At 37.3% G+C, this 22,471-nt stretch overlaps 1 protein-coding gene across 1 annotated transcript; it reads right to left on the reverse strand.

Moving 5' to 3' along the window:
- Positions 1 to 6,250: 6,250 nt before the first annotated feature.
- On the reverse strand, positions 6,251 to 7,318 carry LOC132480782 (uncharacterized protein C4orf3-like). Its single transcript, XM_060085217.1, has one exon. It carries the CDS (start codon positions 7,284 to 7,286, stop codon positions 7,080 to 7,082), a length of 207 nt encoding a protein of 68 aa, XP_059941200.1. The 5' UTR covers positions 7,287 to 7,318; the 3' UTR covers positions 6,251 to 7,079.
- Between the last annotated feature and the right edge of the window lie 15,153 nt (positions 7,319 to 22,471).

Consider the following 22,471-nt stretch of genomic DNA (forward strand, 5'->3'; position numbering starts at 1 on the left):
ATGTGGATAAACACTAATGTTAATTTTTTAAGTTAAATAGGGAATTAAAAGACCCTCTCTCACAGATAGAAATATATGGATAACTTTACGAATACCTTAGCCAATTTATTTCATGTATATTTTCCTCTTTGGGTATTCACAAGAGTAACGTGTGACTTAAAAAAATTTTTGAAGTAAAACTGACTTACAATATTATATTAGTTTCAGCTATATACAACATAGTGATTTGATATTTTTATACATTATAAAATGATCACCAGGATAAGACTAGTTACCATCTGTCACCGTACAAAATTACTACAATATTATTGACTCTGTTTCCTGTGCTGTACACTACAACCCCATAACTTCTTTATATTGTAACTGGGGTTGTACCTCTTAATCCCTCACCCATTTCATTCATTTCCCCCACTATCCTCCCCTCTAGTAATCACACTAGAGTTTGATCACACTAGAAACAGACCCTGTATCTGAGTCTGTTTTTGTTTTGTTATGTTTGTTTTGTTTTTCAGATTGCACATGTAAGTGAAATCATATGGTATTTGTCTTTCTCTGTCTGACTTAATTCATTTAGCTTAATACCTTCTAGGTCTATCGATGTTGTTGCAAATGGTAAGATTTCATTTTATTATGGTCAAGTAATATTCCACTGTGCATATATGCCACATCTTCTTTATCTATTAATCTATCAGTAGACACTCCTTAGGTTGCTTTCATATCTTGGCTGTTGGAAATAATGCTGCAATGAACACGGGGGTGCATATATCTTTTTGAATTAGTGTTTTTGTTTTCTTCTGAAAAATACCCAGAGGTGGAATTGCTCAATTGTATAGTAGTTCTATTTTTAATTTTTTGAGGAACCTCCATGCTGTTTTCCATCAATTCTATATCATCAAATTCTATATCAATTTACAATCCCGTCAACAGTGTGCAAGTGTTCTCTTTTCTCCACATCCTTGCCAACAGTTATTATTTTTTGTCTTTTTAATAATAGCCACTCTGACAGGTGTGAGATGATATCTCATTGTGGTTTTGATTTGCATTTCTCTGATGGTGTTGAACATCTTTTCATGTGTCTGTTGGCCATCTGTATATCTTCTTTGGAAATATGTCTATTCAGGTCCTCTGCCCATTTTTAATTGGGTTGTTTGCTTATTTTATGTTGAGTTGTATGAGTTCTTTGTATATTTTGAATTTAAACCCTTATCAGATATATCATTTGCAAGTATCTTTTAATATCAAAGAGCAAACTGCCTATGTTTTCTTCTGGGATTCTGATGTTTCTGGTATCACATTTAAGACCTTAGTCCATTTTGAGTTTATTTTTGTATATGGTGTGAGGAAGTAGTCCAGTTTGATTGTTTTGCATGTAGCTGTCTAGTTTTCCCAACACCATTTATTGAAAAGGTTGTCTTTTCCCCATTATATATTCTTGTCTTCTTTATCATAGATTAATCAACCATATAAGTGTGGGTTTATTTCTGAGCTCTCTGTTCTGTTCCATTGATCTATGTGTCTGCATTTGTACCAGGACGAAACTCTTTTGATTACTGTAGCTTTGTAATATAGTTTGAAATCTATATATTTATAAATATAGTGTGATACATGAAGTTTTGCTCTTCTTTCTCAGGATTGTTTTGGCTATTCAAGGTCTTTTGTGTTTCCACACAAATTTTAGAATTATTTATTTTAGTTTTATGGGAAAAAATGCCATTGGTATTTTGATAGGGACTGCATTGAATCTGTAGACTGCCTTGGAGAGTATGGTCATTTTAACAATATAAATTCTTTCAATTCACGAGCACAGTGTATCCTTCCATTTGTTTGTGTCATCCTGATTTTCTTTCCTCAATGCCTTATAGTCTATAGTCGTATAGTGTTCATCCACTCTTCTCCTGTGTTCACTGAGAATTTTTATGATCATTAACTTGAACTCTTTATTGGATAGATTGCTTATCTTTACTTCATTTAGTTCTTCTTCTGGGATTTTGTTGGGTTCCTTCATTTGGAACATACTCTTCTGTCTCCTCATTTTGCCTAATTTCTCTGTGTTCATTTCTATGTATTAGGTTGGTTGGTTATGTTTCCCAATCTTCAAGAAGTGGGCTTATGTAAGAGATGTCTATGGGACACAGCAGCACACTCCCCTTTAGTCACCAGAGCTATATGCTATAGGGGTGCCTCTTATGTGGGCTGTGTGGGCCCCTCTGTTGTGGTGGGGCCAACTATTGTGGGCATACTGGCTCAGTTGGCTGCCAGAGTCTGCCTTGAGTGGTGGCTGCCAGCTCACTGGGGCATGTGGCTGGGTCCTGGCATGACTGGCTGTGAGGCCAGAGGGGCCCTAAGCTGGTGCTGGACTGCTGGTGGGTGGGGCCAGGTCCCAGAGAGGCTTGTTGTGGGGATCAGGGGGTCCCAGACTGGTGTTGGTCCACTGGTGGGCAGGTAGCCTTCCAGCACTAATAGACTAGAGGGAGGACTTCAAAATGGCACTTGACAGTACCAGTGTCCTCATGGTTGAACAAGCTCCCCAAAATGGCTGCTGCCAGCATCTGTGTTTCCAGGGTGAGCCCTAGTTGCCTCCTATCCTGTTATCAGGCACCTCAAGATCAGCAAGTGGGTCTGACCCAGGCTCCTTCTAAATTACTGCCTCTAGGGACTTCCCTGGTAGTGCAGTGGCTAAGACTCTGCACTTCTACTGCAGAGGGCACGGGTTCAATCCCTGGTTGGGGAACTAAGATAACGCATGCCATGTGGTGTGGCAAAAAAAAAAAAAAAAAAAAAAAAAAAAAAATTACTGCCTCTGCACTGGGATTCTGAGCATGTGAGATTTTGTGTGTGCCCTTTAAGAGATGAGTCTCTGTTTCCTACAGCCATCTAGCTCTCCCATGTGTAAGCCCCACTGGCCCTCAAAGCCATATGTTTTGGGGACTCATCTTTCTGGTGCAGGACCCCTTGGCTGGGGAGCCCAATGTAGGGCTTGGACCCCTCACTCCTTGGGGAAAACCTCTGTAATGGTAATGTCCTTCTGTTTGTGGGTCACCTACCTGGGGGTGTGGGTTTCAACTATACTGCATCTCTACCCCACTTATCTGTCTCATTTTGGTTCCTCCTTCATATCTTTAGTTGTGGAAAATCTTTTCTGCTAGTCTTCATGTTTTTCTCATTGACAGTTGCTCTGTAAGTGGTTATAATTTTGATGTGCCCATGGGAGGAGGTGAGCTTAGGATCTTCCTACTCTGACATCTTGGTCACCACTCCCAGTAATATGCAACTTTAAAAAATACACTTTATATACAAATATGACTTAAAAAGTTCTTTCAGGAAGCACAGAAACATATCCTATACATCAAGAGGACAGAAGATTTTTTTTAGTCTACAGCATTCTTCTTTACATCTAACAATCAATGACAAGATTGATTTAAATGAAATGTGTAAATAGTATCAGCTTTTAGTATTGGTTAACAGAATTAATAATAAGAGGAATTTAGCAAAATTATCTGTAATGTCTGGTACCCCTACATGCTTCAGAGCCAATTTAGACAAGTTTTGTTAGCTAGGGAAAATCCTCCTGAATAAACTAATTTCTATTATTATTATTTTCAATCCCGAATTTTATTATACCAAGTGGGGAGTCAAGAGATGACTTAATTTTCTAGGGGGTGGATAAATGTTCTTAAGGGCTCCTGTGAATGCAAAACATCTCAAGATCAGCTAACATTGTTGAATTCTCAAGAGGACAGCATGACAGCTAAGAAAATAATACTTTTATTTCAACAATTAGATACACTGAGATGTTCTTATTTAATGTTAAAAGTCATATCATCATCATACCACCTATTTTGCTGAATGCCCCCCAACTTAATTTAGTGAGAAAAACACATGACAAACACCTTTCCACAGTAAACACTCAAATTAGTAGAATGGACAAATACTCCAGTTGAATCAGTCACATTCATAAATATAACAGCTCTGAGTGATAATAGAAAGACATGTATTAAGATGGTAAATTAAAGAATATTTCAGACAGAAACAAAAATCCAGATACCACTTATATTCAACCTGAGTACTTTGGAACTATTTTAAGGAAAGATACATAAGCCCAGGTTCTCAGGCAAGATCTTCCTTAAAATAACTAATTATATTTTCTGAAGTTGCTTTCCCCTGCAATCTTAACTAACCATGAGCCTCTTCTCCTCCTCTGTCCAAAACATACCTAATTGGCATTGTTAAGAGCCCAAAATCTTCTACTTCTTTCCATGGTGAAGTCAGGAAAGCCCTGAGTTAACCTCACAACATAAACAATTAGAAAGCTGTACAAAACTGTTGTCAGATATTGGATAGCAAATAGTTCAGGACAATGATCCCCAAGAGAGAAACAAACAAGTACATTATCACTCTGGCTGACTGCTTGGAGCCAGTTTTCAGACTATGCATGATGGGAGAAAGAACTCAACTAGAGCTCCTCCACTAAGTTGAGGAAATTGGGCTTCAGGGAGGCTAAAGTGGCTGGATGTTTCAGGGCAGAGTTCTTGAAAGAAGTGTGCTACATTGAAAAACAGCTCCAGAAATCAGCAAAGGATCACCTGGAGTCTTGGTGATTACATAGTTATGCATGTGTAGAGTAAAACTCCACAAGGCTAGCCAAGGAGTGAGTAGAGACTTGTAAGGTAAACAATTCCCACAAGTCACACAAAGCTGTTCAAACTCTAACCAAACAAAATAGAATCCTTGGTGATCACTTATAATTAGGAGATATAAATATAAATATTTATATTTATAGGAGACTCCATTAAGTCACACCTTAGTAGTGGGATGAATTATTCCTAGAGTGAAGACTATCCCAGACTTACCATATGTTATTGAAGTTAAGCTGGCATATATTCAAATTAGAGAGTTATAAGTTTTGTAATCCCCATGGTAACCACAAAGAAAATAGTCATAGAATATACATGAGAGGAAATGACAAAGAAATTTAAATAGTTTACTACAAAAAATCAAGTAAACGCAAAGGACAGTAATGCAGGAAACATGGAACCAAAAAACTAAAAGTCATGAAAAACACAAAAAGCACAATGACAGAAGTAAGTCTCTCCTTACCAGTAATTATTTTAAATGTAAATGAATTAAACTCTCCAATCAAAAGACAGAGATTGACAGAATGAATAAAAAACCTTATGATCCAACTATATGCGCTCTACAAGAGACTCACTTGAGATCCTAAGACACAACAGATTGAAAGAGAAAGATATTCCATGAAAATAATGACCAAAAGAGAACACAGGTGGCTATACTAATGAGGCAAAATAGACCTTAAATCCAAAAAGGTTATAAGAGACAAAGAAGGACATTATATATTAATAAAATCTTCAGTATAGCAAGAATACATAACAATTACAAACGTTTACACACCAAATGACAACCACCCAAAATTGACAGAATTGAAGGGAGAAAGAGGCAGGCAGCTGTATAATAATAGCTAAAGATGTCAACATCCCATGCACAATAGTGGACAGAACCAGACAGAAGATAATTAAGGAATAGAGGGTTTAACCAACACAATAAACCAACCAAATATGAGACATATGTAGAATACTCTACCCAGCAACAGAATACACATTCTCCTCAAGTGCACATGGGACATCTCCCAGGATAGCCCATATGTTAGGTCACAAATTAATTCTCAATATATCTTTTTTTTTACCTGTATAATCAACATTTATTGGACAAAATTATTAGCAAGTAGCACAAAAACAATTCATACAATCTGTTTGGTACCCTCAATGAAATCCCAGTTCTGTTTCTCTAGATGCTTCAACCTTGCCTAAAAAGTTCTCCTCAGGCAGGTTTGTTAGGTTCCCTGAAGGCATAATTGTTAAACTTATAGTCAGCATTAGGCTAAAAACCTCCAAAATCAATCCCAGATTTCACATTAACCCTAAATGCCATTCTAAAGAACAGAGGATGTAGAGTTTACCAGATCTATGCCCTGTTTCTAAGGGACGGCAAAAATATTTAGGCAATTCCAATATATAAAATGTCACCAATTTCAAGGACAAGAGCCCATTTCTAACATCTGTTATATAATAGGAATAGCTTCTGAAGGGCTTATAGTAGCTGCTTTGGGAATGTGACCTTTTTGATTAAATACTAGCTGATCACTCCTGGGAAATAAATTCTTGTTAACATATTTAGATAAAAAAGAATGTAAGCTCCATAAAGGCAAGGATTTTTGTCTGTTTTGTTCAGTGCTGTACCTGGCCCACAGTAAGTGCTCAAACATTTGCTCAATGAGTAAATATGGTGACTTTGCTGGAGTATTAAAGTAAGTTACAGACATTATAATAAACATGTTTTGGCCACAAACATTCTTAATGCAACCACAATAAAAATTAGGTTTGAAACACACAGTCCTACTTTACAGAGTTCAAGAGCTTAAAAGTGAGGGGAAGCATCCAGGTAAGAGGACATGCACTCTAGTCTTCCATTACTGGATATTATATACTTTCTCTAAGATTGTACCAACCTAGCAACCATAACAGAGGTCCACTTAATCTAAAAATTAAACTGGCACTTACAGCAAATATATTGTGGGCCTGCATTTTCTGTATAGCTTTTAACTCCTTTTTCAAAATCCTTCCCTTGCTTTTGGATAATTTATTTCTAAATATTTCACCTTATTACTTCACCATTATTATCTGCATCATACTAAACCTTGGCCAACCCTTAAAATGTTAAAGGAAAAACATTAATCTATTTCCTAATGAGTATAATAAACCTTCATGTATAAATAAATACTTTTTATGTTCAGCCCCTGTAAAGCCACCAGATAATCTGTAAAAAGTTTTAAAACGTGAATCAGAGCTGAGTTTTAAGAACGTAGCTATGAATGGCTGAGATCATTACCCATTTAATACAGTCCCCGCAAAGAATAACAGAATGTGTAAAATGAAATGAAGGTCCCTTAGAGTTTGAAATTCTTCTGGTGCACAATCCTGTCGTCTTTGTTCAAGAAGTTTGTAGTCATTTTCAGGATCCACTCCAGGAGCCAAAATTCTTAATTTAGGTATCAGGCAAACCATTCAGGGCAAAAAATACATGAAGGAAAACAACACCATGTCTAAGAGGACGAAGAGCCAGAGATCCAACCAGTAGGAATGTTTTGGTAACCGGTCTGCCCCGGACTGAGGCCGCACTTCGTGGTTCTGCTGCGGCTTCTCGGCTTCACCCAAGCCTCGCCGCTCCCGGGGACCATCCCGACCATCTTCGGCCGCCGAGACCACCTCCATTTTACAGCAGTCGCCGCGCCACAATCTGAGTAGCCGGACTCAATATATCTTAAAAGACTGATATTGTGCTAATTATCTTCTCTGGCAACAACGGGATAAAGTTAGAAATCAATAAGAAAAGAAAAACTGGAAAATTCACAAAATTCTGGACATTAAACATACTTTTAAATAACCAATGGATCAAAGAAGAAATCAAGAAGGAAAATAGAAAATACTTAGAGATGAATGAAAATGAAAACATACATACCAAAACTTATGGGACACAGTGAAATCAGTACTAAAAGGGAAATTTATAACTATAAATGCTTACATTAAAAAACAAGAAAGATCACAAATCAACAACATAACTTGACCACTTAAGGAACTAGAAAAAAAAGAACAAAATAAACCCAAAGCTAGCAGAAGGCAGAAAATAATAGAGACTAGAGCAGAGATAAATGAAACAAAGAATAGAAAAACAAAAGAGAAAATCAACCAAACCAAAAGTTGTGTTAAAAGGCATTATCAAGAGAAAAAGAGATAACCTTCAGAATGGGAGAAAATATTTGCAAATTATATATTTTTTTCCATTTTAATTTTAAATAGATCTTTATTGGAGTATAATTGCTTCACAATACTGTGTTAGTTTCTGTTGTACAACAAAGTGAATCAGCCATGTGCATACATATGTCCCCATATCCCCTCCCTCTTGAGCCTCCCTCCCATCCTCCCTATACCACCCCTCTAGGTCATCGCAAAGCACCGAGCTGATCTCCCTGTGTTACGCTGCTGCTTCCCACTAGCTAACGATTTTACATTTGGTAGTGTATATATGTCGATGTTACTCTCACTTCACCCCAGCTTCCCCCTCCCACCCCGTGTCAAGTCCATTCTCTGTGTCTACATCTTTATTCCTGCCCTGCAACTAGGTTCATCAGTATTTTTTTTTTAGATTCCACATATATGTGTTAGAATACGGTATTTGTTTTTCTCTTTCTGACTTACTTCACTTTGTATGACAGACACTAGGTACATGCACCTCACTATAAATAACTCAGTTTTGTTTCTTTTTATGGCTGAGTAACATTCCATTGTATATATGTGTCACATCTTCTTTATCCATTCATCTGTCGATGGACATTTAGATTGGTTCCGTGTCCTGGCTATTGTAAATAGTGCTGCAGTGAGCATTGTGGTACATGTCTCTTTTTGAATTATGGTTTTCTCAGGGTATATGCCCAGTAGTGGGATTGCTGGGTCATATGGTAGTTCTATTTTTAGTTTTTTAAGGAAACTCCATACTGTTTTCCACAGTGGTTTTATCAATTTACATTCCCACCAACAGTGCAGGAGGGTTCCCTTCTTACCACACCCCTTCCAGCATTTATTGTTTCTAGATTTTGTGATAATGGCCATTCTGACCAGCGTGAGGTAATACCTCATTGTAGTTTTGATTTGCATTTCTCTAATGATTAGTGATGTTGAGCATCCTTTCATGTGTTTGTTGGCAATCTGTATATCTTCTTTGGAGAAATGTCCATTTAGGCCTTCTGCCCATTTTTGGATTGGGCTGTTTGTTTTTTTGATATTGAGCTGCATGAGCTGCTTGTATATTTCGGAGATTAATCCTTTGTCAGTTGCTTCATTTGCAAATATCTTCTCCCATTCTGCCAGTTGTCTTTTTGTCTTTTTTATGGTTTCCTTAGCTGTGCAAAAGCTTTTAAGTTTCATTAGCTCCCATTTGTTTATTTTTGTTTCTATTTCCATTTCTCTAGGAGGTGGGTCAAAAACTATCTTGCTGTGATTTATGTCATGGAGTGTTCTGCCTATGTTTTCCTCTAAGAGTTTTATACTGTCTGGCCTTACATTTAGATCTTTAATCCATTTTGAGTTTATTTTTGTGTATGGTGTTAGGAAGTGTTCTAATTTCATTCTTTTCATGTAGCTGTCCAGTTTTCCCAGCACCACTTTTTTTTTTTTTTTTTTTTTTTTTTCAGTACATGGGCCTCTCACTGTTGTGGCCTCTCCCATTGCAGAGCACAGGCTCTGGACACTCAGGCTCAGTGGCCACAGCTCACAGGCCCAGCCGCTCCGTGGCATGTGGGATCTTCCCAGAATGGGGCACGAACCCGTGTTCCCTGCATCGGCAGGCGGACTCTCAACCACTGTGTCACCAGGGAAGCCCTGGCTTGTTTTTTAATTCTATTGACATTGTCTTTCACAGAGCAGAAATTTTTAATTTTAATGAAGTCCAGCTTATCAATTGTTTCTTGAGAGGATTGTGTCTTTGGTGTTGTATCTAAAAAGGCATTACCATACTCAAGGTCATCTAGGTTTTCTCCCTGTTATTTTCCAGAAGCTTTTTAGTTTTGTGATTTACATTAAGGTCTATGATCCATTTTGAGTTAATTTTGGGGAAGAGTGTAAGGTCTGTGTCTAGATTCATTTTTTTTTTTTTGCAGTGTAGATGTCTAGTTGTTCTGGCATCATTTGTGGGAGAGACTATCTTTGCTCCATTGTATTGCCTTTAGTCCTTTGCCAAAGATCAGTTGACAAATCAGTTATTCATGTGGTTCTCCATTCTGTTCCACTGATTTGTCTATTCTTTCACCTATACCATACTGTCTTGATTACTGTAGCTTTATAGTAAGTCAGATTCAGATAGCATCAGTCCTCCAAATTTGTTCTTTTCCTTCGTTATCGTGTTGGCTATTCTAGGTCTTTTGCCTCTCCATATAAAATTTAGAATTAATTTGTCAATATCCATAAAACAAATTGCCAGAATTTTTACTGGGATTGTACTGAATCTATAGACCAATTTGGGATGAAGCAACATCTTAACAATATTGAGTCTTCTTATCCATGTACATGGAGTATCTCTTCATCTACTTAGTTCTCTTTTGATATCTTTCATTAAAGTTTTGTAGTTTTCCTCATATAAACCTTGCACATATTTTCCTAGATTTATACCTAAATATTTTATTTGGGGGGGGTTGCTAATGTAAATAGTATTGTGTTTTTAATTTCAAATTCCACTTGTTCATTATTGGTGTGAAGGAAAGCAATTGACTTTTGTGCAATAACCTTGTACACCTTTACTTTTTAATAGCTCCAACTAGAAGCATCCCAAATGTCCATGAACAGGTAAATAGATAAACATGTTGTGTTTATCCATACAATAGAATGCTACTCCACAATATAAAGATATTAACTGCAGATACACTCCACAACATGAACAAATCTCAAAAATCCACAATGTGGACAAACCTCAAAAACATTACACTGAGCAAAAGAAGATTCAAAAGAGTTTCTATGGTATGATTACATACATATATAACTTCAGAAAATACAAAGCTAATTTACAGTGACAGAAAATAGATCAATTTTCTAGGGCTGATGGGATGGGAGTGATTGGGAGAGGACATAAGGGAATTTTTTGAAGTGATGAAAATGAACATCTTGATTCTGATGGTGATTACACAGATGTGTAAATTTTTCAAATTCCTTTCACTTAAACTAGCTCATGTGGTTTCTATAATTACAACTGCACACTAACTGAGAGAGTCTTAAAGAAAGAACAGGAGGCTGCCTGGCAAACCAGTAGGGAAGTTCTTTCCAGGAGAAAGAACAGTGTGTACAAAGTTAGTGAAGTATGAGGAAGTGTGACACATGTGACAGGCCTTGTTAATCGGTGTTACAGATTCCATGAATCACAGAAAATGTACATTTTTACATAAAGACTATTTTCTTTAAATTGTGTCTAGTATGGCTTTAGATTTTCTAATACTATAAGGAAAAGGCAACATTTTCCAAAAGTTCTCCGCACTTGAACATGAGGAAAACTGTGCTTAACCAAAACTAAAGGGAAAAAATAGACATTATTTTCTAGAATGTTTATTAAAAAAATTTTTTTTTTACCAAATTTAGGTTGAAAAACTCAAGCTGTTGTCAATCACTCCCGACCACCACCAATGCCACATCAGTGTTTGATACAGAAGAGACTTCAGCAGGTCACTCCATAGCAGCAAAAGTTCACATCAAGTCTAGTGTATTAGACACCCCTGGTATACTCAGGTATCCCCATAGGAATTTCTGCAACTTAGGAAGAGCTAGAGATACTTCTATTGGGAATTAGAGAATGCATTTAAAAATTTAAAAATAGGGTGCTTCCCTGGTGGCGCAGTGGTTGAGAGTCTGCCTGCCGATTCAGGGGACACAAGTTCGTGCCCCGGTCCGGGAGGATCCCACATGCTGCGGAGTGGCTGGGCCCATGAGCCATGGCCGCTGGGCCTGCATGTCCAGAGCCTGTGCTCCGCAACGGGAGAGGCCACATCAGTGAGAGGCCCGCGTACAGAAAAAAAAAAAAAAAAATTAAAAATAACCCACACCTTATAAATGCTGATCCTTCCAGAGAGTCTGCCTGTATAAAATTCAGTACATATATTATCTCTGGAATCAGAAACTAAAAGTTGCAAAACTAAAAGAGAAAATACAACTAGTAAACAACTAGGAGAAAATGTTTACCTTGAGCGTAATCAGAAAAGCACAAATGAAAACATTCAGGAGCCTTTTTTTTTTCCCTTAAACTAGTAAAAAAAGTAAAAAGATAATTCCAAATATCAGCAAGGGCACAGTGAAACATACTCTCACCTTGCTAATTGCAGTAAAAATTTACATAACATTTTTTTTAATGTTTAAAAAGAAATTTGGCAATGTGAAACAAGACCCATACCTTTTTTTTACCAAGGAGCTCACTTGTAGAGGTTTATCCTAAGGATATGTTTAGATAAAACAATAACTTTTTGATGAAAGATGTTCACTGTAACAGTGTTTATGATAGTGGAAAAACTGGAAGCCACTTGAAGTCCAACAAAATGGAAATGATTGAGTTGTGGTGTGGCATGTGCTATGAAAGTACAGTAGTGGAGAAACACATTTATTCTATAATGTGAAGTGAAATGCAGAATACAAAATTAAATTACACTGTGACTGCAACTGTGTTTAAAAACTTGTGTTTCTGAAGAAAGACTAGAAGGGAATAAAATGCTAAACTGGGTTAGGTGAAGAACTTATGAATATTTTTTTCTATTTCTTAAGCTTTTTGTAATATTTTATTATTTTTATAATAAACTAAATGAATGGGAGTTCTGAATCTTCTGAGTTATGGAAGATGAAAAAAAGAAAAGACTAAACAAGTCACTGAGTTAAAAACTGCAAAAGAAACCTTCCATCTCATTATGAGGAAATTGATTATAACATGACCATCAAAATAACATGAAAACTGATTAATCTAGTAGAAATGTAAAAATATATTCTACATTTCGGGACATCAGATTCAACCCTAGGAAGGAGGAAGAACTCATAACTTTCATTCAAAAGTCCAGGATTAGAGTTCAGGCTCTACCATTTAATACATGTGTAATATCAGGCAAATCACTTAAAGATATGTTTACCTATGTGTAAAAGGATACTGGCAATGCTCCCCTGACTCACCACTTGGGAGAGTTGTAAAAATTAACTGAGAGAACGCAAGTGAAAGTCTTTTGTGAACAAAGTACTGGCTATGGGCATTTCTCAGAATTCATTGTTTGCACTAAGTTTCTACCACACCAACCTCCTCAGGAGGTTGAGTCAGGAATAGAGTCACATTAGACATTCTATGGCCTTGGAAGAATGTCTACAGAGGCTGACCCGCTATCAGCTTAACTTCAAATTGGTCCAATCACCCATTGGGATTTCCATAAGTGATCACTGGGGGGTGGGGTGGGGGGGAGAAGGCCTGAGCAGAGTTCTCTCAATTTTCTTTGAGGAAAAAGATGAAGCAAGAAGGCAACAGAGAGATCTTCTTTAGAGGAGAGAAGAACCTGTAATGTTGATAACCAAACTTCCCTCCAAGGTGAATATCTATCTGGCAATGATCAAGAGGTAGAGTCCAACCTAGCTTCCTACCAAAAAGAATGGTCTTTCCTAGTGATGCCAAGTAGACTGGTCTCCTTGAAATGACAGGGCAGTGGAGCAGACAGCAGACATATATGTGTCAGCAGGGGAGCAGAGGAAAAGGAGACAAAGTTTTGCAGTCAACTGTAAACTCTTAAATGTTGAGAGAAAGTTTAATGGAGATGAGAGAAGCTAGGCATCCCAGAGGCTCTAGTAATAATACTCTCTCAAAACAGAAGTCTTGTGAAATTTTGTATAGTTTGCTTCCTAAAACTTTTTGTTCTGCCAGCTGGCTGAAGGGAGAGGGGTTCTCTACACACTGACCTCCAGTTTTGGTTATATTGATAAGTCATGGCACAGCAATGACACTGCTTCCAAAAGAATTTTCTTGGCTTGACTTTATAATTGATTGTCTTCTCAGTTGGCAAGCAGACCTGCTCATCCCTGAAACAAGACTAATGAATTCTGATTCGGTTGCCAAATATGTTCAGAAATTCTAATTTCATTTATTTAACATTTTTATCTCAATTAGTGCCAAGCACTATGCTAAACACTGTGCAAATATTAACTCCTAATCTGACAGGACAGGCCCTTCTTTCTGTCGAGTCACAGTGGTGTCCCAACACAGAGAGGGCAGCAATTTTGAATGGCTTCACAGTAACTGGAAACATTACCTTGTTTAGTCCCCACCAATTGCAGACAATTTCACAGTGCGCTCTCTGGGGCTTTGTCCTGTTGGGATGTAAATGGCTCCTCTCTTGTCCCTAGGGAGGCTGGCCATTAGAAATGCTTTCCTTTACTTGAATTGATCCCACCACAGGCAGAGAGAACATGTACCCACCACTCTTTTATCTCATCTCCCTCTCCTATGTTTCTATTTTTTCCATCTGCGAGCCTGACAAGCATATTATAAGACAGATCTGCTACTCTGTGATATACATGTCTAGTTTTCAAAAATCTTCAATCAAATTTTAGTCCCTCGAGCCTTCTTTTTCTGCTTTCCACTCTTTTTTTATTGGTTAACACCTTTCTAATAGTCAGGTGTCCAGAACTGTATCATCTTATCACTTTGCAGGTTCAGTTTCCAGGTGCTGTTTCCTGTGACTCTAGGGCTTTTGAGGCATTTCTGCCTTTCACTGGATATCTCTGTTTCCAATCATTTATCTCCAGGCACTTAGCTCCTTCCTATTTTAAACTTTAGTTATTTTCTGCTTCAAATTTCTAGTCTTACTGGGTTTCTTTCTATTATTGTTTGTCGATCTGTAATACATACAACACTTCCAGGTTTGTAATTACCTGATAATATAATTCCTATGTTACTTAATTCTTCAAAATCACTTAAAAAGTGAATAAGGACCTATAACAGCTAACAGTATTATATTAATAATGCTAAAAGAGCTAACATGTACTGAACACTTTCCACCTTCCAGGCACCATGCTAAGCACTTTCCTGTGTACTCACTCTTACAGTAAATCATAATCTGTAGGTGCTATTGTCATCCTCTTTTTACGGATATAGAAACCTGAGGCTTAGAAAAATTAAGTAACTTGCTGAAAGGCACAAAGCTAGTAACTGAAAAGACCAGGATTTGAACCCAGATGGTGGACTTAATCATTAACCTACATTGTTTTCACCTGCATTTAATAAGGGCCATATGCAAAGAAGCTTTATTTAGCTTTAGCAATGAAAAAGCCCTGATAATGAGCTTACTCTTTATAAAGAGTACTTCAGTTACATTATGGAGGATGAAGGCAGTTACTCCACAGAGACACACCAAACATAGACACGTAAGGAGACTTCAGAGGTGACCTAGTCCAGGTGTCTTCCTTAAAGGTGAAGGACTCTGAGGCACAGTTATATAAGTAACTTGACAAAGTTTACAGAATTAGTTCACAGCAGAGCACGGATTCCAGCGCTGCTTCCACCCCAAGGTCCTGCCTCCAAGTTGAGGGGAAGCAGCTCCCAGGGAGTCACCTAGGTGCCGGTGCTTTCTGAGCCAGAGGACCAGAGTCCACCAGTTCTGTATCTCACTTAAGAATGAAGTCTGGCATTTTGCTGCCCCATTGTTGCCTCTGCTATCAGCCACATGTCTGTCTCCAGTTAAGGCCTAGGCCAGCCCTGCACCCTAAGCATGGCCCAACAAGGACAGCTCACCAAGGCTGGCCAGATCACCAGCACTGCACTATCATTCTTAACTCTGTCTCCTCTGCCTGTGTGCTCTCCCCTTCTCTACTTACTTGCCTTAAGCTGTCAGCCCTCCAAGGTTCAGGCCTTCCCCACACACTCCCCAAAACCCTCTCTAACCACTTCAGGTTAAAATGATCTCTCCCACCTCAAAACACTAGAACTCTTATTTCCCAGGCCCTCATACACTACTTATATGCTGCCTGGTATTGTCTGTTTGGTACCTTTTATCTAAGAGCCTGGATTGCCTAGAGGGCAGAGATCACCTCTTATTCATCATTGTATTCACCACACTGCTTAGTCTAAGGCCCAGAACAAAATAGGTGTTCTATAAACGTTGATTGATTTATTGTACGTGGGAATGAAAATGACTTCCTTGCTTCTATGGTGACCCAAGAAAAGAAAGTAACTTTTCTGAGACCCAAGAGATCAACTGAGGAAATACTTTCAGAGCCCTTGAAAGAAAAATAATTTGGAGTACTTGTAATCATATGCACAAAACTGTGTGTGACTTGCTAAAATAGCTAAAAAATGTTCAACTTATTATGGGGTATTAAGCAGACAAGAAACAACAACAACAAATGATTACTCTATAGATTTGGATGCTTAAACATATTTTTCATTGAATTTTTCAAACCAGTTATATACATATGGATGTGGCTTGAAAATTAGACTGGTTATTCACCAACAGATTACTAAAACTAGAGAAAAACAAAAATCGCAATCCTGAAATTCTCAATATGTAGTGCTGTTATTTAACTAGGTTTGAACATTCTGTTGGGAAGAGTCAACATATTTGCATAACCTGCCTCATTAGAGTAACATCTTAAACACTGAGAAGCTAACGCTCTGAATTGTACCTATAGAAGAACTAATCTAACCTCATTTCAAAATCTTTCACTTGCTTTCTTCCACCGGCTTTATTTGCCTTATTTTTATCCTCCTACAACTGATGAAAAACTTTTGACTAACTTTTTCTGATATCTTCATATTATTTATCAACAGACTAGTCATTTGGACTGTAGCCAATTTGGTCAATATACTGTACTGTATTTTGATTGGCAACTATTGAATAAATTGGATCTTGTCATTGTCTAACATACCTTTTACTCTGTATCATAGAAGGGTAGAAATCTAGAATTAGAAGGGATTTTAGAGATCAACTCGTCTACTTCTCTAATTTTATAGGGAGATAAGGAAAGATGAGAAAGATTAGATAACTTGCACAAAGCCATACATTTTTACAGAAAACAATCAATAAAAAATTTATTTTTATTACAGAATAGGCTCCTTGTCATCTAACAATTAATGTGGTTGGCAATAAACTTTTTAAATGTTTTAAAAATTATTGTGTGGTAGAATTATACGCTGGATAGAATATAGAAATAATTATAGAAATAATAATATAGAAGTAATAATAGAAATAATCTCAATCTACAGATGATGAAACTCCTTAATAACAAAGACAGGTTTTAAAAGATGTGGCTGGAGGGGTGGTAGAGCCATGTGATGCTTGCAGGATTCACATCCTGCAGAAAAAGGACTACTTGTGAAATCAGTTTAGTTTGTCTTCAGTATTCCCAATCTCCCTTTCTGTGGTCTTTTCCCTCTCATTAGAGACTTCGCCCCTCCTCAACCCCTATTTCAGGTGTTCTATGCCTAGCCAGCCTCTTCCCTCTATCAAAGCAGGAATTAGGCATTTACTGATTCAGTGTGGATAAATTTTAACCTATTATTTTAACCAGACTTTTCCATCTTAAATGAGTCTGTGACAATTCTTACATCATCAAGTAAGTGGAAAAATATTTTTGGAGTTCCTAAAATCACACTATTCATAAGGCCAGTGAGGATCTATAGGTGACTTAGTTATGTGGAGATAATAAGTAAGGATCTGTCAGAGTAATAACCTATCTTTCCTTACTCCTACATTTAGATGGCAACTTCTTCCCTTAGGAGGATAAAACAGGCTCTGGTGACCATTCATAAGAGTAGATTGAGACAGAAGAATTTATGTCCCATTGTCATGAGCATCTCCAGACTATGAAATCAGTTTTTTCTTGACCTAGGTCTTCTTGGCAGGCAGATTTTCCCCTATCACCTCCCCAGCAGTTAAACTAGTTGATTATAAGCCAGCTTTCCAGGAAACCCAACCACACACAGAGGAGAAGGTGATGTGAAGATGGAGCAGAGAGTAAAAGATGCTGGTCTTGAAGACTGATGTAGCCACAAGCCTAGGAATGCTGGCAGCCACTAGCAACTGGACGAGATACTCCAAGTAATTTCTATGCGTGCATCACATTGGGAGGCACTGATTTAGCCATGTGGCTGACAGGGTCTTGGTGCTCTGGTTGGGTGTCAGGCCTGTGCCTCTGAGGTGGGAGAGCCAAATTCAGGAAATTGGTCTACCAGAGACTTCCTGGCTCCACACAATATAAAGCGGCAAAAGCTCTCCCTGAAATCTCCATCTCAACACTAAGACACAGCTGCACTCAACGACCAGCAAGCTACACTGCTGGACACCCTATACCAAACAATTAGCAAGACAGGAACACAACTCCACCCATTAGAAGAGAGGATGCCGAAAATCATAATAAGGTCACTGACACCCCAAAACACACCATGGGACATGGTCATGCCCACCAGAAAGATAAAATCCAGCCTCATCCACAAGAACACAGGAACTAGTCCCCTCCACCAGGAAGCCCACACAACACACTGAACCAACCTTAGCCACTGGGGGCAGACACCAAAAACAATAGGAACTAAGAAACTGCAGGCTGCAAAAAGAAGACCCCAAACACAGTAAGTTAAGCAAAATGAGAAGACAGAGAAAAACACAGCAGATGAAGGAGCAAGGTAAAAACACAGCAGACCAAACAAATGAAGAGGAAATAATTGGCAGTCTACCTGAAAAAGAATTCAGAGTAATGATAGTAAAGATGATCCAAAATCTTCGAAAGAGAATGGAGAAAATACAAGAAACGCTTAAAAAGGACCTAGAAGAAGTAAAGAGCAAATAAACAATGATGAACAACACAATAAAGGAAATTAAAAATTCTCTACAAGGAATCAATAGCAGAATACCTAGGCCAGAAGAACAGATAAGTGACCTGGAATATAAAATAGAGGAAATCACTATTGCAGAGCAGAATAAAGAAAAAAGAAGGAAAAGAATTGAGAACAGTCTCAGAGACTTCTGGGACAAAATTAAATGCACCAACATTTAAATTATACAACTCCCAGAAGAAGAAGAAAAAAAGTAAGGGACTGAGAAAATATTTGAAGAGATTATAGTTGAAAACGGCCCTACTAAGGGAAAGGAAATAGTAAACCAAGTCCAGGAAGCACAGAGAGTCCCATACAGGATAAATACAAGGAGAAACATGCCAAGACACATATTAATCAAACTATCAAAAATTAAATACAAAGAAAACATATTAAAAGCAGCAAGGGACAAATAACACACAAGGGAATTCCCCATAAGGTTAATAGCAGATCTTTCAGCAGAAACTCTGCAAGCCAGAAGGAAGTGGCAGGAACTATTTAAAGTGATGAAGGAGAAAAACCTACAACCAAGATTACTCTACCCAGCAAGGATCTCATTCAGATTTGACAGAGAAATTAAAAGCTTTACAGACAAGCAAAAGCTAAGAGAATTCAGTACCACCAAAGCACCTTTAAAACAAATGCTAAAGGAACTTCTCTAGGCAGGAAACACAAGAGAAGGAAAAGACCTACAATAACAAACACAAAACAATTTAAAAAATGGTAATAGGAACACACATATTGATAACTACCTTAAATATATATGGATTAAATGCTCCAACCAAAAGACACAGACTGGCTGAATGGATACAAAAACAAAACCCATATATATGCTGTCTACAAGAGACCCACTTCAGACCTAGGGACACATACACACTGAAAGTGAGGGGATGGAAAAAGATATTCCATGCAGATGTAAATCAAAAGAAAGCTGGAGTAGCAATTCTCATATCAGACAAAATAGACTTTAAAATAAAGACTATTACAGGAGACAAAGAAGGACACTACATAATGATCAAGGGATCAATCCAAGAAGAAGATATAACAATTGTAAATATTTATGAACCCAACATAGGAGCACCTCAATACATAAGGCAAATGCTAACAGCCATAAAAGGGGAAATCGACAGTAACACAATCATAGTAGGGGACATTAACATCCCACTTCCACCAATTGACAGATCATCCAAAATGAAAATAAATAAGGAAACACAAGCTTTAAATGATACATTAAAAATGAGATGGACTTAATTGATATTTATAGGATATTCCATCCAAAATCAACAGAATACACTTTCTTCTCAAGTGCTCATGGAACATTCTCCAGGATAGATCATATCTTGGGTCACAAATCAAGCCTTGGTAAACCTAAGAAAATTGAAATAGTATCACATGTCTTTTCTGACCAAAACGCTATGAGACTAGATATTAATTACAGGAAAAAATCTGTAAAAAATACAAACACATGGAGGCTAAACAATACACTTCTTACTAATGAAGAGATCACTGAAGAAATCAAAGAGGAAATCAAAAAATACCTAGAAACAAATGACAATGAAAACACAATGACCCAAAACCTATGGGATGCAGCAAAAGCAGTTTTAAGAGGGAAGGTTTAGCAATATAATCCTACCTCAAGAAACATCTCAAACAAACAACCTAAGCTTACACCTAAAGTAATTAGAGAAAGAAGAACAACAACTTTCAAAATTAGCAGAAGGAAAGAAATCATAAAGATCAGATCAGAAATAAATGAAAAATAAATGAAGAAAACAGTAGCAAAGATCAATAAAACTAAAAGCTGGTTCTTTGAGAAGATAAACAAAATTGATAAACTATTAGCCAAACTCATCAAGAAAAAAAGGGAGACGACTCAAATTAATAGAATGAGAAATGAAAAAGGAGAAGTAACAACTGACACTGCAGAAATACAAAGGATCATGAGAGATTACTACAAGCAACCATATACCAATAAAATTCACAACCTGGAAGAAATGGACAAATTCGTAGAAAAGCACAACCTTCCAAGACTGAACCAGGGAGAAATAGAAAATATAAACAAACCAATCACAAGCACTGAAATTGAGACTGTGATTAAAAATCTTCCAACAAACAAAAGCCCAGGACCAGATGCTTCACAGGCAAATTCTATCAAACATTTAGAGAAGAGCTAACACCTATCCTTCTCAACCTCTTCCAAAATATAGCAGAGGGCGGAACACTCCCAAACTCATTCTACAAGGCCACTATCACCCTGATACCAAAACTAGACAAAGATGTCACAAAGAAAGAAAACTACAAGCCAATATCACTGATGAACATAGATGCAAAAATCCTCAACAAAGTACTAGCAAACAGTATCCAACAGCACATTAAAAGAATCATACACCATGATCAAGTAGGGTTTATCCCAGAAATGCCAGGATTCTTCAATATATGCAAATCAATCAATGTGATACATCATATTAACAAATTGAAGGATAAAAAACATATGATCATCTCAATAGATGCAGAAGAAGCTTTTGACAAAATTCAACACCCATTTATGATAAAAACCCTCCAGAAAGTAGGCATAGAGAGAAGTTACCTCAATATAATAAAGGCCATATATGACAAACCCACAGCAAACATCATCCTCAATGGTGAAAAACTGAAACCATTTCCACTAGGATCAGGAACAAGACAAGGTTGCCCACTCTCACACTGTTATTCTACATAGTTTTGGAAGTTTTAGCCACAGCAATCAGAGAAGAAAAAGAAATAAAAGGAATACAAATCAGAAAAGAAGAAATAAAGCTGTCACTGTTTGCAGATGACATGATACTATACATAGAGAATCGTAAAGATGCTCTCAGAAAACTACTAGAGCTAATCAATGAATTTGGTAAAGTAGCAGGATACAAAATTAATGCACAGAAATCTCTTGCATTCCTAAACAATGATGATGAAAAATCTGAAAGTGAAATTAAGGAAACACTCCCATTTACCATTGAAACAAAAAGAATAAAATACCTAGGAATAAACCTACCTAAGGAGACAAAAGACCTGTAGCAGAAAACTATAAGACACTAATGAAAGAAATTGAAGATGATACAAACAGATGGAGAGATATACCATGTTCTTGGATTGGAAGAATCAACATTGTGAAACTACTATGCTGCCCAAAGTAATCTACAGATTCAATGCAATCCCTACCAAACTACCACTGGCATTTTTCACAGAACTAGAACAAAAACTTTCACAATTTGTATGGAAACACAAAAGACCCCAGATAGCCAAAGCAATCTTGAGAACAAAAAACGGAGCTGGAGGATTCAGGCTCCTGGACTCCACACTATACTACAAAGCTATAGTAATCAAGACAGTATGATACTGCCACCAAAACAGAAATATAGATCAGTGGAACAGGATAGAAAGCCCAAAGATAAACCCACGCACATATGGTCACCATATTTTTGATAAAGGAGGCAAGAATATACAGTGGAGAAAAGACAGCGTCTTCAGTAAGTGGTACTGGGAAAACTGGACAGCTACATGTAAAAGAATGAAATTAGAACACTCCCAAACACCATACAGAAAACTGAACTCAAAATGGATTAAGGACCTAAATGTAAGTCCAGACACAATCAAACTCCTAGAGGAAAACACAGGCAGAACACTCTATGACATAACTCACAGCAAGATACATTTTGACCCACCTCCTAGAGAAATGGAAATAAAAACAAAAATAAACAAATGGGACCTAATGAAACTTAAAAGCTTTTGCACAGCTAAGGAAAACATAAACAAGACGAAAAGACAACCCTCAGAATGGGAGAAAATATTTGCAAATGAAGCAACTGACAAAGCAGCTCATGCAACTCAATATCAAAAAAACAAACAACCCACTCCAAAAATGGGCAGAAGACCTGAACGGATATTTCTCCAAAGAAGATAAACAGGTTGCCAACAAACACATGAAAGGATGCTCAACATCACTAATCATTAGAGAAATGCAAATCAAAACTACAATGAGGTATCATCTCACACCAGTCAGAAT

Source organism: Mesoplodon densirostris, chromosome 2 (assembly GCF_025265405.1).
Source record: "Mesoplodon densirostris isolate mMesDen1 chromosome 2, mMesDen1 primary haplotype, whole genome shotgun sequence".
Taxonomy (NCBI): Eukaryota; Metazoa; Chordata; class Mammalia; order Artiodactyla; family Ziphiidae; genus Mesoplodon; species Mesoplodon densirostris.

Bases quoted from the DNA above. Each gene is read 5' to 3' on its own strand.
- LOC132480782 (XM_060085217.1), bottom strand. From the start codon at position 7,286: ATGGAGGTGGTCTCGGCGGCCGAAGATGGTCGGGATGGTCCCCGGGAG.